Below are 15,663 nucleotides of genomic sequence, written 5' to 3'. Positions count from 1 at the left end.
CAATTCTAATTAAAACAATGCGACAAACATTTTTGTTACTAGAAATGAAAAAAACATGAACTGAAATAAAACTTAAAAAAAGAAAAAACTATTTCAGCTAGTTACCAAAGCAAAATTTCTCATTCTCAATTATTTGAACTTAGTTAAGCCACTAAAATAGCTAAAACTAAAACTGAAAGTAATAAAAAACCTACATAGACGTATTTAAAAAAAAAAAAATGATAAAAACATACAACAAAATTACTAACACTTCAACTAAAAGTACAGTGAAAAAGGAAAATATCAAAATTCTAAATATTAATAAAAACAATAATGGTATTTTAATGATACTAAAATAACACTGGTACTCATAATTTTGAGTTTATGTCTCACAATTCTGACTTTTAAAATAGGCACTGTCTTTGACATTAGCATCTTAAAATGAGAAAGAAACAAGTAATGGCCTTTACTCAGCAGAGATGCAGCAGGACGCTGTTATGAATGCTTTCATCATGTGATCTCAGGCTCTAGGGTTTGCAGTAAGGGCGGTCACAGCGACCGGATCTTCGTGGTGGAGTTCAGGCCTGACTCGGACACTCAGTTTGTGTCGGTGGGAATCAAACACATCAAGTTCTGGACGCTGGTGGGAGGCTCTCTGCTCTATAAGAAAGGTGTGATCGGAGCGGTGGAGGACGGGCGCATGCAGACCATGCTGTCTGTAGCCTTTGGAGCCGTGAGTCGCTCATTTATGCTTATTAAGCTGATATTGCAGTACACTGATTACAGGAATGATTCCCAATCTGGGGTTAATTGTGTTGCTCACAAGCACAGTAGTGACCGTTTACATGCATATAAATCATTTATTTTCTTTATTAAAGAATAATTGTAGTTACCAGTGTTATTTAGTATCATTGAGATAACATTACAGTTTTTATTAATTAATTTTGAATGAGTTTTTATCTTTATATTTCCTGTTCTCATTTTAATTCAATTTGAATTTTTATTAAAGTTTAGTCATTTTGTTGTGTGTTGTCGTTTTTATTTTATTATTATTTTTTTTAATATGTCTGTAGAGTTTTTATGAATTTTAACTAATTGAAAATGAGAAAGTTGCCTTGGCAACTAGCTGAAATTAAAGTTTTTTTTAATTAATTTTCATTTTCATTTGTTCTACACTATATTGTACAACTACATTTTTTTCTAATTAGAGTAACTTTTCCAGCAACAGGCTATTTTTTCAAGCCATACAGGTGTAGTGTGATGAATATTTGCTGCTTTTCATCACAATGTTATATGCATTTATTTATGCATTTTTCTATGAATTTAGTACATTTATGCATTTAGTGTGTTTATTTTTGCTTTTATTTATACAGTTGTTTATATGCAGTTATGCAGTATGCATTTATTTATGTGTTAATGTATTCATTCATTCATTCATTTATGCTTGTATGCATTTATTCATGCATTTATCTCTATGCATTTAGTGCATTCAGTTTCGCATTCATTTTTTCGGTTATTTATATTCATTTATTTATGAATTTATGCACTTATCTGTGCATTTAGTGCTTTATTGCATTTATTTATAGTTATTTATATGTAGTTTAAGCATTTACTTATGTTTTTGTATTCATTCGTTTAAGCTTGTATACATTTATTCATGCATTTATTTAGTGCAGTTATTTTTACATGTATTTATGCAGTTATTTATTGCATTTAAATATGCGTTTGTTTATTAATTCATTTTGAATGAGTTTTTATATTTATATTTTGGCAACTAGCTGAAATTATTTTTTAAGTTTTTTTATTATTTTATTTCAAGTAACAAAGATGGGTTTTTGTGGTTGTCATTTTAATTTACTATAATAATCCTGGTAGTTACACAGCATACATTTATAGAATAAAAGGTGAAATAATAATAAAATAAAAAAAATAAAAAAATATATATATACTCTCTCAAATGTTTCTTTTGACAAAAAATTATATATGTATATAAATATATAATAATATATACATATAGTAATATGAACTGAATCGAAACTATAATAAATCTAAATTTAGCTGAATAATGACACATCTTTTTTGCAGCCCAAATAGAGTTTTATAATTGATGAATGTTACATCATTGACTATTATTTTACTGTTTTATTAATGTGCAGCTGCTTTGAAACAATCTGTATTATATAAAGCACTACATAAATAAATAATGTAGTAACAATAAGACTACTGTATATTATGTTTCATACATATACAGTATGTGCATATGAAATGGTAATTTTCTCTCTTGTGTGTTTTGTCTGGCAGAATAACCTGACGTTCACGGGGGCCATAAACGGTGACGTGTACGTGTGGCGGGAGCACTTCCTGGTGCGTGTGGTGGCTAAAGCTCATACAGGACCAGTGTTCACCATGTACACCACGCTCAGAGACGGACTCATAGTGACTGGAGGCAAAGAGAGACCGTGAGTTCAGCTCTACACAGTACACACAAGTTCATCATATGATTTTTAAAAATCATTTTCAGCTAAATTGTTTTGACCATAGAGAAAAAAATTCTTACACCTTGAATAAAAGTTCAAAAGTTTGGAGAAAGTAAGATTTTTTAATGTTTTTGAAAGATGTCTCTTCTGCTCACCAAGGCTGCATTTATTTGATCAGAAATACAGTAACAAATTATGAAATATTATTACTATTTATAATAGATGTTTTCTATGTGAATATACTTTAAAATATAATTTATTCCTGTGATCAAAGCTGAATTTTCAGCATCATTACTCCAGTCTTCAGTGTCACATGATCCTTCGGAAATCATTCTAATGTGCTGATTTGAAACATGAAGAAACATGTATTTTAATCATCAATGTTGAATTTTTGTGGAAACCTTAATTTATTTGGTTTTGAATTTTATTTATTTAAATTTTATTTTATTTTTCAGGGGTCTTTGATGAATAGAGTTCACAAGAACATTTATTTGAAATAGAAATTAAGTGAAATTAGAAATAGAAATATTAATATTAATAGAAAATATTTTTTAAGGTCAACTTTTTAAAGTTATACTACAAAAAATGAGCATCATGTCATCGCCTCACTGATGTGTATATTATGTATGTGCAGGACTAAAGAGGGCGGCGCTGTGAAACTGTGGGATCAGGAAATGAAGAGATGCAGAGCGTTTCAGCTGGAGACAGGACTTCCTGTTGAGACGGTCAGATCTGTGTGCAGAGGAAAGGTCAGTCATGCTTTCGGTTTCTGCAGACTTCACATAGACACAAGCAGTGATTTCAAGTGTAAGTTTAGACAGTGGTAAGATGCTTCTTTATTGGATGGCAGGGAAAGATCTTGGTGGGAACGAAGGATGGCGAGATCATCGAGGTGGGAGAGAAGAACGCCGCCTCCAACACCATGATCAACGGACACACGCAGGGACGCATCTGGGGTCTGGCCACACACCCCTCCAAAGACGTCTTCATTTCTGCCAGCGATGATGGAACCATCCGCATCTGGGACCTGGCGGATAAGGTGAGGGATTGTGGGTAGTAGAGTGAAAGGAGGGGTGTTTACTCTACCGTTCAAAAGTATGGGGGCAAAAAGATGATGAAATTAATAGTTTTAATTAGGGCGGGGCGATATAGCTCAAAAATGTATCGATGTAATGTTTCATATCGTACGGTATCGATAATTATTGACATTTTTTATAACCTTTTTTAAAACAGAGCAATAGAAAAAAAATAAAATTTAACCACTGTATTTTTAAATTAACCCAATTTATTGAGACAAACAACAAATATTTTTTGTTTTAACAGTCAAACACACAATAAAAATTAAACAAATATCTAATTTCTCATGTTTTAAATGCATAAATAGGTTTTAAGGAAACTTTTGTCTTGTCTCCCGAGGCCACAGGAGGGCGCAATGAACAAAATAATGCAGCACGTTTAAATTGTCAACGCAAGGAAATAACTATCTATAAAAAAACTTGCATTACGTCTAAATTAACTCATGTAAATCAAATATAATTTCGTAAATTGCATAAACAATTATGAACAAAACAGCATCATGTATTTATGCATTGCTTAATCCAAAGAGCCAAATCGCCCATCACGCAGATTGCATTTAAAAACATATGACACACAGTCAAAAGGAATAAACCTCCACAAATTCGTGACGTGTTTTCTAAAAGTTTAATCTTTTTAATTTATACACATTAAATATTACATATATGTATGTAATAAAATGTGTATTTCCATTACAGGTTTAGGTCTTAAATTTCATATAAGGTGGTATTAAAAAGGTCTTAAAAAGTCTTAAATTTAACTTGTTCAAGTCTGCAGAAACCCTGATTCAGCTTTGATTACAGAAATAAATTACATTTTGACATTTATTCACATAGAAAACAGCTATTTTAAATTGCAATAATATTTCACAATATTACTGTTTTGTTTTTTTTAAGATCTTCTTGGTGAGCACGAGACTTTTCATAAACATTAAAAAAAATCGTACCAAACTTTTGAACAGTACTGCATATCTATTAACCCTTTGGTGCTCCTCGTGCCGTGGTCAAAAATGACTGAATATATATATATATATATATATGAAATGAATGAATGCACCATATTTTAGTTTGATAATGATTTTAATATTTTGTAGTTTTTAAGGGAATTTTATGGTACTAAATTGTACTTATGCTGTAGTTATAATCAATTTTTTTCCTGTTAACCACTTTTTGAGCATAATTTAATTTCCAACTTAAACTGTCATAAATCTTGAATGCTAGTTTGGAGCACAGCAGTTTGGTCTAAAAAAAAAAGGGAATTTAAAAAAGTAGTTTATTGTTATGAAAAATGCACAATAATACTATTTTCAAATATTTATATGAAATATATATTTTTCAATATGTTTTACTGTAAATCTGTGTGAAAATCAAAGCCAGAAATCTAAACAAGTTGTGTTCCAAATTTGAGGTTGATATCTTAAAAAATGAGCTTTCAATAAGATTTTGTTTGGGCGCACTACCAAACGTTGAAATGAAAAGGAAATTTGTTTCCAATGCAGTCATTTTTGACTGCGAGGAGTACAAGTGTGAATATTTTTTTCAGGACCATTAACCTTTCGAATCATGATTTTTTTTATGTGTTCACATAACAAGTGCCAAAACCTTTACCAAGATTCACAACATTCTGAAGTAAAAAATACTAAAAAAAAAAAACGAAACGTAAAATTTTCCGATCAAAAATGGCTGAAGTGCACCAGAAGGTTAATTATTTTTTTGTCTTCCAGAAACTCCTGAATAAAGTCAGTCTGGGTCATCCGGCAAAGTGCACAGCGTACAGTCCGAACGGTGAGATGGTGTCCATCGGGATGGAGAACGGAGAGTTCATCGTGCTGCTGGTGAATTCTCTGACCGTATGGGGCAAGAAGAGAGACCGCAGCGTGGCCATCCAGGACATACGGTCAGAAGAGACACGCTGCATGGCTATTACACAACAAAACACATGATCATAAAAGCACAGGTTTTTCCTCACGCAGGTGTTTCTCACGCAGGTTCGGCTCTGATAACCGGCTGCTGGCTGTCGGCTCGGTGGAGTGCGCTGTCGATTTCTACGATCTGACTCTGGGGCCGTCTCTAAACCGGATCGGCTACTGCAAAGATATTCCTGGATTTGTGATCCAGCTGGACTTCTCTGCTGACAGCAAATACATCGAGGTACAAAAACATGATGAGCAGAATCACAAATAGAACATTTTGATAACATACTGCCCTTTTATTCATACATAGCTGAGATGTAGTGCAACAAAATATTTATTCATGCACACAAATTGTTTTTGTGCATGCACATTTTTCCACAAATAAAGGACATTGCATGGAATTAAAGTCAACAAAAACAATTTATATATATTTTTTTCATTTTGGCTTAGACGTTAGTAGCTAAAATGGGAGACCTTCACTAATTTTTGTGCCAAATTTCTATTTCCTGTACATTTCTATATATCATTTTTCCACAAATAAAGGACATTGCATGGAATTAAAGTCAACAAAAGCAATTTATATATATTTTTTAAATTTTGGCTTAGATGTTAGTAGCTAACTATCTATCTAGCTAACTAGATGTTAGTACCCTCACTAATTTTTGTGCCAAATTTCTATTTCCTGTACATTTCTATATATCAGTAATAATGCACAGATACACATTCATTTGATCCCTGAAAACATATCAAGTCACCTTTTTTTATATGGTGCTTTATACAATCCAGATTTTTTGAAAGCAGATTCAACTTTATAAAACAGGAAAATAATAGTTTTAATGTTGTAACCCATGCTGCAAAAAAATTTCAACTGTATTTAAAGGGGTCATATGATGCTTTTTTAAAGATCATTATTTTGTGTATTTGGTGTAACAGAATATGTTGACATGCTTTAATGTTCAAAAAACACATTATTTTTCAAATACTGTACATTATTGTAGGTCCTCTATGCCCCGCCTCTCTCAAACGCACAGTCAGCTTGTAACACTCCAAAGAGAAAGGAAAACTTGAAATCGCATCATATGACCCCTTTAAAAAAATATATATTTCTAAATATATTTACTACCATTATGTTTGACCACTTTTTCTATATTTTTGAAAATATATTTAAAAAATAATTAATATATATATATTTTTTTTTAAATATATTTTTCTCTCCGTATATTTCAATCCAAAAAAAGACATTCATGTGTCACGTTCGAAGAAAAACTTTAAACTGTGTTTTCTTGCCCCTGAAACACATGAAATATATTTTGGTATATGAAGGTTGAAACTAAATATATTTTCAATTAAAAAATTTGCTTCACTGTGTACAACAATGTATTATATATTCTAAGATGGATAGATATATAGAATATATTTTGGCCATATTTATTATTATTATTTAGTATATGAAGGTTGAAACTAAATATATTTTCAATTCGAAAATATATTTCATTAAGCTTCACTGTTTACAACTAATTAATAAATTATATATTAAAATATTTATATAGTATTATCTAAATATATAATATGAAATATATTTTGGTTATAATTTAATTTATTATTTTTTTTTTTATATGAAGGTCGAAACTACATATATTATTCAAATAAATATATAATTCAAAAATATACTTAAGCGTCACTGTTTACAACAACAAAAAATAAAAAAAAATAATATATATAATATTAAATTTATTTTATTCTATTTTTTGCTGTATGGTTAAGGTATGAAACAAATTTAATATCAGCTGAAAAAGAAGACAATAGTCAGCTCAATTCAGTTCAGTTCAATGTCAATGTTATAAAGTTCATCAATTACAAAACGAGTTCAATCCATCTATAAGCAACACTACATAACACAAAAGTGTCATTATACAGTTCAGTTTAGTTCAGTGTTGCGATTTAGCGTGAATGTAGTCTGTGTAAATAACACTGATATGACAGGTGTAGTTTATATTTTGTGTGCAGGTCTCTACCGGTTCATACAAGCGGCAGGTTCATGAGGTTCCCAGCGGGAAGATCGTCACAGAGCAAGCCCTGATTGACCGGATCACCTGGGCGACCTGGACCAGGTGAGGACACAGATCTGTGCAGTAAACGGTCCTCAGAAATGACGTCAGCGTCCTGTAGTAAAGCTCTTCCTCCTGTACAGTGTTCTGGGTGACGAGATTTTGGGCATCTGGCCGCGTAACGCAGAGAAAGCAGACGTGAACTGCGCCTGTGTTTCTCACGCCGGGCTGAACGTGGTCACCGGAGATGACTTTGGACTCGTGAAGCTCTTCGACTTCCCCTGCTCCGAGAAATTTGTAAGTCAGCCGTAACTCAAGTCAAGTCAAATTTATTTTCTATAGCGTTTTTCACAATACACATTTATAATACCTTAATCTCTTCATGCCTCATAGTCGCATTTAATGTTAATCTTGTCAGTAGCGATTTACTATATGTGACCCTGGAGCACAAAAGCAGTCTTAAGTCGCTGGGGTATATTTGTAGCAATAGCCAAAAATACATTGTATGGGTCAAAATTATTGATTTTTCTTTTATGCCAAAAATCATTAGGATATTAAGTAAAGATCATGTTCCATGAAGATATTTTGTAAATTTCCTACCGTAAATATATCAAAACTTAATTTTTGATTAGTAATATGCATTGCTAAGAACTTCATTTGGACAACTCTAAAGGCGATTTTCTCAGTATTTAGATTTTTTTGCACCCTCAGATTCCAGATTTTCAAATAGTTGTATCTCGGCCAAATATTGTCCTATCCTAACAAACCATACATCAATGGAAAGCTTATTTATTCAGCTTTCAGATGATGTATAAATCTCAATTTTGAAAAATTTACCCTTATGACTGGTTTTGTGGTCCAGGGTCACATATAGTATAAATCACTTTACATGTGTATTCTGTATGTATGCGGATAAAGCTGGATATAATATTTATCTCAACTCATGTGAACACTTGAAACATGAAGTTTTGGTAACACTTTGCAATAAGGTTTCATTAGTTAGCTTTAGTTAGTGCTTTAACTAACAATCAGCAATACAGTTGTTTCAGCATTTATTAATCGTTGTTAATGTTAATAAAAATACAGCTGTTCATTGTTAGATCATTTCACCTCAGGTCCATTAAATAATATTAACAGATACGACTTATGATTTCAATAATATATTAGTAAATGCTGTTAGTTAAAAGTTATTTTACAAAATAGATTTAATAAAACATAGGTATTGATCTAAAATCTTATTGGATGAGCCATTTCATATATATACAGTATTATTATTATTCCCATATTAACCCTTTATATTTAAACCCTTATTTAATTATTTAAACACTATTTTTAAACACTTAGTATTATCCATATTAAAACTTTACCTTTATTATTATTAATCACATAAGGGGGTCTGAATACTTTCCGTACCCACTGTATATATATATTATTATTATTAACCATATGAACCCTTATTATTAATCTTTATTATTAACCTTTATTATAATTAACCAAATGAACCCTTATTATTAAACATTATTATTATTAACCATATTAACCCTTTATTGTTAACAATATTAATCCTTATTAATATAAATCCATATTAACATTTTATTTTAACCCTTATTATTATTAACAATATAAACCATTAGCTTGAGGTATTCGGCCAATCACAACGCACTGGATAGCTGGCCAATCAGAGCACACCTCGCTTTTCAGACCGATGAGTTTTGTAAAAATCGACGCGGTTTCAGAAAGGCGGGGCATAGAGGAGAAACAATAATGTACAGTATGTGGAAAATAATGTGTTTTTTAACCTTAAACCACATAAACATTGCATTACACCAAATACACAACATAATGTTCTTTTTAGCAACGTCATATGACCCCTTTAATATTTTTACTGACGGTTTGCGTTTCTTCACAGGCCAAACACAAGCGTTACTTCGGCCACTCTGCCCACGTGACCAACATCCGTTTCTCTTATGACGACAAATATGTGATAAGTGTAGGAGGCAACGACTGTAGGTGAGCTGACATCCATCCATTTGTCCATCAGTCCGTCTGTCTGTCTGAACTCTTATTAATGCGTCTCCTCTGTCTCTCAGTGTGTTCGTGTGGAGATGCATCTGATGGGCCTCCACACAGCTGGGAATCTCTCCTCCAAACACCAAGCCGGAGATACCTCCAGCGTCCGGATGCTGCACTTCTGTTATGCTGCGTTTTACCCCTCTAGACCTGATGGATCCTGGACGAGCTTGAGTTCGAAGAGGGGTTTTTTACCATTCTGTGAAGTGCAATGTTTACGCTCTTACAAAGAAAAAAAAGATACACTCATAAGTCATGCCAATATTTCAGAAATAAATTTATTTTTTGTTCGGATTCTGAAGTGCCTTGGAGACAGTTTGCTGATCTTTTCCCCGAGATGTTCATATGCATATATGGTGCTAAATGTCCACTTAAAGCTTTTTAAAATTCTTTAAAAAAAATCATGCATTATGCAATTTCTTTTCTTCTTGATCTATCTTCTTTTTACATTTTGTACATAAATGTCAAATATATCCATTCACTAAATGCTCTTCCTGTTAAAAATATCCAAATACATGGGACTCAGGAGAAATTAAGTACTGTAATGTGTAGATGTTATATTTGACCTGTGCTATTTTTGTTAAAATATTAATTTTTTATGTACGTATTTACGTATGACGTATGCAAATTAGTCGGTCGGTCTGTAGGCGTATATGAAAATGGAAAATGCAAAAAACTGGCTGTCCAAATATTAAAGTTATATGAAATGTACGTAGTAGCGTTGTCTGTTGCGACGTGTGTAGATTGTGACAGCAGCTGTTTATTGTGTGCAGATATCGCGTTATATCTGTCATTTGTATGTTCATGTTTTTGTAATTTGTCTGATCAGAGGTCAACCTAATTGAAAGCTATATAATAATGCATGAATCGAAGTCTGTGTGGTTGTTGATCATGAATGAATACTGTTGTTTTATAATTAAAGAGAACTATGTGCTCTCACATGTGAACCTGAGTGTGCTTCTGTCTCTCACCAGCTGATGGCAGCATATATGAACAGTTTCTATGACCAAATCTGAGATACTGTTTTATCGAAATAAACATGGTTAATGCTAATTCTCATTTTTTAATTCAGTGTTGCAAAAAAACAATATTGGCAGCCCTAGTCAATAATGAGAGACAAAAGATAAACTGGAAATGTATTACTGGATACACTAGTCAATACCAAATACCAGAAGGTGAGTTAGTTTCGCTAATGGATATCATATTTCCCCAGCTGATTAATCACAAAACAGTAAGACTTTTTTTTTTTTTATTATAAATTTGCATTTTTTACATTGTGTTGTAAATTCTATTTTTAATCCTATATAAACCCTATTAAGCCGTGATAGTAAATGTATTTTATGAGGTGTTTTCCTTCTAAAAACTAAAGAAATAATGTACTAAATAAATCTCATCAATAAAATAAGTTTACTAAATAAACAAATACCATGAGGTGAATATGGGAAAAAGTTTGACTAATAGATTTTACCCTATAATAATAATAATAATAATATATAGTTTTCTGAAATCTTATATAAATATTATCGGTTTAAATATGCAATAATTTGCATACATTTCCAGAACAGAAATGTGAACACTGGATAACTCCAGCTTCAAAATTCTTGTTTCATTTTGTTGACACTAGCTTTAAAGGGTTTTAGATTTTTGGATCACTCCATAAATCAGAAGAGAGTCAACGGGGACAACAAATAAATAAAAACTAGGCCTATATAAATCAGGCGAATGAAAGTTTTCGCATGTAGTGTATTTGCTTTAAAAAAAAAATTTAAGAATAGAATGTTATATAAATAAGGCGAATGAAAGTTTTCGCATGTACCATTTTGCCTCAAAATAAAAATAAAAATTATTAAATCAAAATAAAAACGCGCGCTGCAGCGCTTATAGCTGATTGGCCCGAGAACTTTCCGCGTGACGCGCAGCTTCGACACGGCGTTCCATACTCATGATATTTAATACTAATCATCAATCAGCAAATAAAAGAAAACAATAATGCAGAGCTGCATTCCAGATCCACCCACCGCACTGCAGACCCGTGAGTCATCAGTCTCAGACAACACACACTCACACAACAAAACACAGTTCAGCATGTCACTCTATTTCAGGACATGCATTTACTTGCATAACCGTGGTGAAATGTACTGGATACTATTTTGTAACGGTGCCAAAACATTCCACTCGTGATTTTGTGCCACACACGCAGTTTCACAATCACGATCCTTCAGACGATAGTGAGTCTGAAAACAGAAAGTCTTTTAGCCCTTAAAGGGGTCATATGATGCGATTTCAAGTAAAAATCGACGCGTTTCAGAAAGGCGGGGCATAGAGGAGAAACATTAATGTACAGTATGTGGAAAATAGTGTTTTTTTGAACTTTAAACCACATAAACACATTTCATTACACCAAATACACAAAATAATGTTCTTTTTAGCAGCATCATATGACCCCTTTAAACGCTCTCAACATGAAACTTACTACACAGTAAAACCCCCAGTGTTAAATCAACACTCCCAGGTCCTCATTTATAAAATGTGCATACGCACAGATTTGATCTTAGAGTGTGCGTACACTAAAATCCACGGCAACGTTTATATTGATAAAAACGGTCTTTGACGTGGAAAAGTACTTACCGTCACGTCCTTGCAAAGGTTTTCCCAGAATTCCCAAAACAGTTGTTCAGGTCAGGGTTATTATAGATAACTGAAACTAGAACCATTAATAATAATAATAATAATAATAATAATAATAATAATAATAATAATAATAATAATAATAATAATAATAATAATAATAATAATAATAATGAATTTTCTTTTTTAAGTTCTAAAATAATACAAAAATAAAATAAAATAAATTATTACAATTGAAAGTTCTATATATAAACAAATTAAAAAAATTAAATTGTAAAAATTTAAATTGAATAAAAATGTCAAAAACAACAAAATTACTAAAAGTTTAACTTGATTTAGCACATCAAGTTTAACATTAAATGTAACTTTATTTGCTAAAATAACTAAAACTAAATAAAATTACAAAATTAAATAAAAAATTGCTAAAACTTTAACTAAAATTAAATTAAAATTAAAATTAGAAAAATAAAATAAAATTTAAATGACAAACATAAAATTACTGAAACATGAACTTTATTTAGCACATTAAGGTAAACATTTAGTTTAACCTGATTTGCTAAAATAACTACAAATAAAAATAAATAAATAAATACAATTTTAATCATTTTAAATATCTAAAAAACAAAACTAATAAAAATGACAAACAAAATTAATAAAACTTTAAATAAAATTAAAATAAATAAAAAATAATTAAATAAAAACATTTATTCAAAATAGTATATGAATGATAGTAAAATAACACTGATCTAGGTTTTCTCTTTTGATTTATGTGTAGGGGCAAAACCTAAGCATTTTTTTAATAGCTTTTTCATTTTGATTTTCAGCTTTTGATCTAGTTTTCCAGCAGGCTTTGTTTTTCTAGCAGCTAAAGCTTTAGCGTGCTGCATTCTGAAGTGGCTTCTGACGTACATTGAGTTCATTCTCTTTTTATGGATGTGAAATGAGTCTAAAACATATTTGTTATTCTCGCCTTGTTCCTGGTGGCTTGTCCTGGGACGTGTTTCTCATATGTTCTGAGCTCTGCTATCAGTGTAGCTTAAAGGCGCTTTAATTAAACTAGAGCACAAAGTATCGTGACATCTGGCCTGAAATCTAACGCAACATTCGCTGCGTTTACTGGCAATCAGTTTCCAGCGTACAGCAGCATCTCTGGCTCCTTAAGCCACCATTAAATGAGATCACACACTCTCACACACACACACACACACTCACTCACACACACACACACACACACACACACACACTCACTCACTCACTCACACACACACAAACACACACACACGCCAAACAGAGAAGCGCCCCATATGCCCACATCTCATTTCATGAATAAATAAAACCATACGGCTGATTAAAATGTGTAAATGCATCCAATGCAGATTTATTTTTCATCTCAGCACTAAAAAAACTCAACTTTAAAGTACCACAGAGCGTTATTGTGATGAATATGGTAATCATTATATACTATTTAAATATATACCAGTATGTTTTAATTAAGATATGAAACGGTAATACTAACCGTGGGGTATTTTATCACGATTTATCGTCAAACCGGTAATCGTTACATCCCTAATATAAATATATATATATATATATATAAAGATTTTTCAGTTAATGTTTATTTTATTTCCAGTAACAATTTTATTTTAATGAATTTAGTCATATTTAACTATAATAATCCTGATATATACTATATATATTAATACGTTTTATGAGCTACATCTTATGCAGTTATCAGAAAATGTAGTCATATTCCTATTTATTTTTCATGATTTCACATGCATTGTTCTGTACAGTGTTTGTGTGTGATGATGCCTTGATACATGTGTGTCAAAGACATGTATTGAGCAGAAATAAGGTGCACAATTAGCAAAGCAAACTAAAGGCGACAGCATTGTTTGTGTTTCTAGATCAGTTGTAGGGCAAACCCACTACATATGAGTCTAACTCAAATAAGAAACTAACTTTTAACACTAGTCTAAACCATTTAAGCAACCAGCCACAGAGTGTAATTAAAGTTTGCATGAAATGAAAATTCGCCATCTATTTTCTAAATGCATGTTATTGATCTTATTGCAAACGATTAATCCATGCATATTTTTTTATTTTCTAAAAGCATCATTCACATCTCAAAGTTAAATAAACAACCGATGAATAGAAAAAAGCATTGCAAAAACATTAACAACTAAAATGACATCTAATAACATCTAATAAAATCATTAAAAACTTTTTTTGTAAAAACAAATTTATTTTCAAATTTCATTTTTTATTTATTTTTTAGTTTTCAGTTTTTCATTTTTTAATTTCAAATATTTAAAAATAAATATTTCTGTTCTATTTCAAATATTTCATTCTATTTCATAATAAAATATTTAAACAATTAAAATTTCTCATTTTATTTTAGTTTAATCTGCAATATTAAAATAATTTAAACTATATATATACTAAAGTAAATAAACTAAAACTATAAACTAAACCTTAAAACTATATAGACATATTTAAAAAAATAATAATAATACAAACTACAAAAACAGAACAAAAATTATCTAGAATTAAAACAGAAAATATGAAAATATAAATAGAAAATATGATTGATTTGTTTTTATTTCTTATTCCTTTTATTTTTTTCTCAAACCAATCTATCTATCATCCATCCATCCATCTATCATCTATCTATCCATCCATCCATCCATCCATCCATCCATCCATCCATCCATCCATCATCTATCTATCTATCTATCTATCTATCCATCCATCCATCCATCCATCCATCATCTATCTATCTATCTATCTATCTATCCATCCATCCATCCATCCATCCATCCATCCATCCATCCATCCATCCATCCATCCATCCATCCATCCATCCATCCATCCATCCATCCATCCATCCATCCATCCATCCATCCATCCATCCATCCATCCATCCATCCATCCATCCAATCTATCATCCATCCATCCATCCATCCATCCATCTATCTATCTATCTATCTATCTATCTATCATCTATCCATCCATCCATCCATCTATCTATCTATCTATCTATCTATCTATCATCTATCCATCCATCCATCCATCTATCTATCTATCTATCTATCTATCTATCATCTATCCATCCATCCATCCATCCATCCATCCATCCATCTATCCTAAAACTACAACAAAAAAAAAAAGCCCTGTTCATTTATAAAGGTCAGAGACAGTGTAGATAATTACTATGCAAAAAAATAAAATAATAATAATTTATTTACTTAATTTGTAAATCTATTTTTATTTTATTTGCCATAAGTGAACCTCAGGGCAAAAAAAATAAATGATGAAAAAAAGAGAATGCATTGACCCCTTTAAAGTAATTGAAATATTCTGAAATGGCCCTCAAAAGTGCTTTACAAACGTCCTGTAAGACGGTAAACTCACATACTGTATGTGCCCAGAGGGACTGAAGAGTGAGGAAGGGCTCTCCGTTTACCCAGAATCC

General features: G+C 31.3%; 1 protein-coding gene across 1 annotated transcript in view; it reads left to right on the top strand.

Annotated features, from left to right (window-relative positions):
• The window catches only part of LOC107712954 (echinoderm microtubule-associated protein-like 6), a 66,600-nt gene extending 56,653 nt beyond the window's left edge, over positions 1-9,947 (top strand). Inside the window, 10 exon segments of the mRNA XM_016518354.1 lie at positions 504-712; positions 2,281-2,438; positions 3,091-3,205; positions 3,307-3,495; positions 5,254-5,426; positions 5,518-5,680; positions 7,450-7,553; positions 7,634-7,787; positions 9,400-9,500; positions 9,581-9,947. Of these exon segments, the coding sequence (XP_016373840.1) occupies positions 504-712; positions 2,281-2,438; positions 3,091-3,205; positions 3,307-3,495; positions 5,254-5,426; positions 5,518-5,680; positions 7,450-7,553; positions 7,634-7,787; positions 9,400-9,500; positions 9,581-9,605 (1,391 nt within the window). The 3' untranslated portion in view covers positions 9,606-9,947.
• Positions 9,948-15,663: the final 5,716 nt, after the last annotated feature.

The sequence above is a fragment of the Sinocyclocheilus rhinocerous genome, unplaced genomic scaffold, assembly GCF_001515625.1.
Source record: "Sinocyclocheilus rhinocerous isolate Xijiao unplaced genomic scaffold, SAMN03320098_v1.1 scaffold147, whole genome shotgun sequence".
Lineage (NCBI taxonomy): Eukaryota > Metazoa > Chordata > Actinopteri > Cypriniformes > Cyprinidae > Sinocyclocheilus > Sinocyclocheilus rhinocerous.
Note: the sequence above shows the minus strand (reverse complement) of the source record. Positions and strands in the feature narration are given on the sequence as shown.